Raw genomic sequence first — 2,700 nt, 5'->3', positions numbered from 1 at the left:
GAGCAGCTCCACAACTTATTCTGTCTGAAATGTGAGTAAATAACTTTGGTGCCAATTTGATCAACATTTGGCTACACTAACCAGTTGACAGAAATGTGGTATTGGCTACAATGCCATAATAAACCAGGAGTTATCCTGAGCTGTATCCTAATGGCATCCTTTAAGTATCGTTTAAAGAATGAGGTCTCCAGGCAGGTGATYTGCGCAATCCCAATAGAGACGTGTTGATCACACAATTATTGTGAAACGAAATCCTGYCGGGGCGGTTGCCCATTTCCGTACAGTGGAGCTCAGGAGTTTGAGCGCCTTTGAAATTCCACCCTCCGCCTTTGTTGTGTGCTGCGAGGGGCGGGAATAAATACAGACCCACATGTATAAAGAGAACATCGCGGAGTCATGCGTCAGGATACCTCAAAATACCCTACTAACAACAACCTCTTGAGACTTTGTGGTAGGWTTCAAGACTTACGCGGACTTTTTAACAATACATTTGACGGATTTATTTATAAGACCGATAATTTACATAAAGAAGAAGTATGCCTCATCTGTCAGTGCTTCGTTTTATGGCCGTGTATCTCATGCTGTTTGGATACCTTGGGGATGCTTATGCCGGGGCGGTTTTACTGAACTCCAATGCCATCAAGAACTTGCCTGGTGGCACCGACACGGTTAGCCCGAGCCCACGTCCGTCTTCACCAGATAGCGACCGGCAGAAAGCAGTCGTGGACACGTTGCAGGTAAGAAACCCTACTAGAAAGCTCTAGGAGCTGTGCGTAATACCAACACTAACCAATGCCCAAACGTTTGTTGGACACGTTACCTTTGCGCTTTTACCAAAATGCGTTCTGCATTTATGCTCCAATGGAAATACATATTTTATTATGTCTATTTATCTTAGCCTATTTGCACATATGATGATGAGTGTGGGACCGATGAATTCTGCAATGGTATCCGAGGCGCGTGCCTCCCATGCCGAAAGATCCGGAAGCGGTGCGCAAGGGATTCAATATGCTGCGCTGGGAACCGCTGCATCAACGGTGAGCTCAACATATCCACATGTTACATGTTGTTATTTTTTTCAACCATTTTCAGATCATGATACTTTTAATTCATGCGATGTCTTGTAGTGAATTTTAATGATGTGGTAAGAGAGGTATTGGGAGTACAACAACAACAACTTATGGATAAGAAAGTTGGGGTGTCATGAGATATTGTAATTATCTTGAAAACTTTAGTAGCGTTTATTGATAACGTGTACCTTTTCCCTCAGGTGTTTGTCAGGCCAGTGATCAAGATGCTGAAGCTGTAGTCACTACTAGTGTTGGGAATAGGCAGAACAACACCATGGAACACCATGGCAAGAGACTGCCTCTGCCCCAAGGTCAACCACAACATTCTGTCAAAGGTAGGTGTGTATTACACACACACACATGCACACACCCACACAACAAACACTACCCATAAAGATTCTATTGATTTGTCCTCCCGACACTGTCCACTTCGGACTAAATTACCATTGAAAACACAAAGCCAAGGGGTTTGAAAGAAAACATTTRATTATAAAAATTCCAGCTTTGAGGCCTTTTCCGRGTTTCCAACAGAACACGTCATAATTACCTCTCCCTTCTCTCTCTCTTTCTCTAGGTCAGGAAAGTGACAACTGCCTGAGGTCTTCTGACTGCTCTGAGGGTCTGTGCTGTGCACGCCACTTCTGGTCTCGTATCTGTAAGCCGGTGCTGACGAAGGGCCAGGTGTGCACACGTCACCGTAGGAAAGGTGGCCATGGCCTGGAGCTGTTCCAGCGCTGCGACTGTGGAAGTGGTCTCTCCTGCAGACCGGCGAGAGGAGAGAAAGACCCTGGAGTCAGCAGAACCGCAGACCGGAACCTACACACCTGCCGGAGACGCTGACACACACACATCCTGGACATACACACTGCCTAAGATGCTGACACACTGCCCATAACCTACACATCTGTCAGAGATGCTGACACACACACACACACACACACACACACACACACACACAACACATCCCCACACACCAACATCGTCACACACACAACACACACAGCTACACAACACCACACACACACACACCACACACACCCCTGGAAAGGAAGACAGTTCCCGAGAAAAGTGATACGCTCAGAGGGATGCGATGGTGTAAAATGGACCAATCTGATTCCCCTGGATGCTGGAGGATGCCAAATAAGGAAGTTGTCATTGGATGTGTCTTGGAAAGATCGATAGGTCATTAAAAATGGCAGAGTTGTTTTGTTTCTCTTTTTATGGAACTAACCTTGATTATTGCAGTAAATTACTGTATTGTAAATAGTATACTGGAGGTGGTACTTAACTGAGCTATTGAATTCTGTCAACACRAGTATGATAAATAAGAACACGGTGCTGCATGGTTCGTTTCCAATACTGTAAATGTGTACACAATATGATTTATATTGTTATTTACTGTTTAATGTAAAATGTATATTTGTTTTATTTACTTGTAAAAAAAGTAAAGATATTTGTTTTATTAAAACATTATAGTAACCTGACCCATGTTGTAAGTGTGGCTGCTCGAGTTCTACAAGAAAAAAGCTTGTTTGTCTGTTTTACAATGGTTGTCTAAAAATCTAGTATTTGATATTGTGATCCGGGGGAAAGGTGCAAAACAACCCATATGCCAATAGTTTTTGACTCT

The 2,700-nt window shown here is 43.7% G+C and overlaps 1 protein-coding gene across 1 annotated transcript; it reads left to right on the top strand.

Moving 5' to 3' along the window:
• The first annotated feature begins 390 nt into the window (after positions 1 to 390).
• LOC111951953 (dickkopf-related protein 1) lies at positions 391 to 1,992 on the top strand. The gene is made up of 4 exons (XM_023970326.2): positions 391 to 737; positions 899 to 1,037; positions 1,271 to 1,405; positions 1,645 to 1,992. Exons 1-4 carry the CDS (start codon positions 537 to 539, stop codon positions 1,908 to 1,910), a joined length of 741 nt encoding a protein of 246 aa, XP_023826094.1. The 5' UTR covers positions 391 to 536; the 3' UTR covers positions 1,911 to 1,992.
• Positions 1,993 to 2,700: the final 708 nt, after the last annotated feature.

Source organism: Salvelinus sp. IW2-2015, linkage group LG25 (assembly GCF_002910315.2).
Source record: "Salvelinus sp. IW2-2015 linkage group LG25, ASM291031v2, whole genome shotgun sequence".
NCBI classification, from domain to species: Eukaryota; Metazoa; Chordata; class Actinopteri; order Salmoniformes; family Salmonidae; genus Salvelinus; species Salvelinus sp. IW2-2015.
This window is presented reverse-complemented; position numbering and strand designations above follow the sequence as displayed.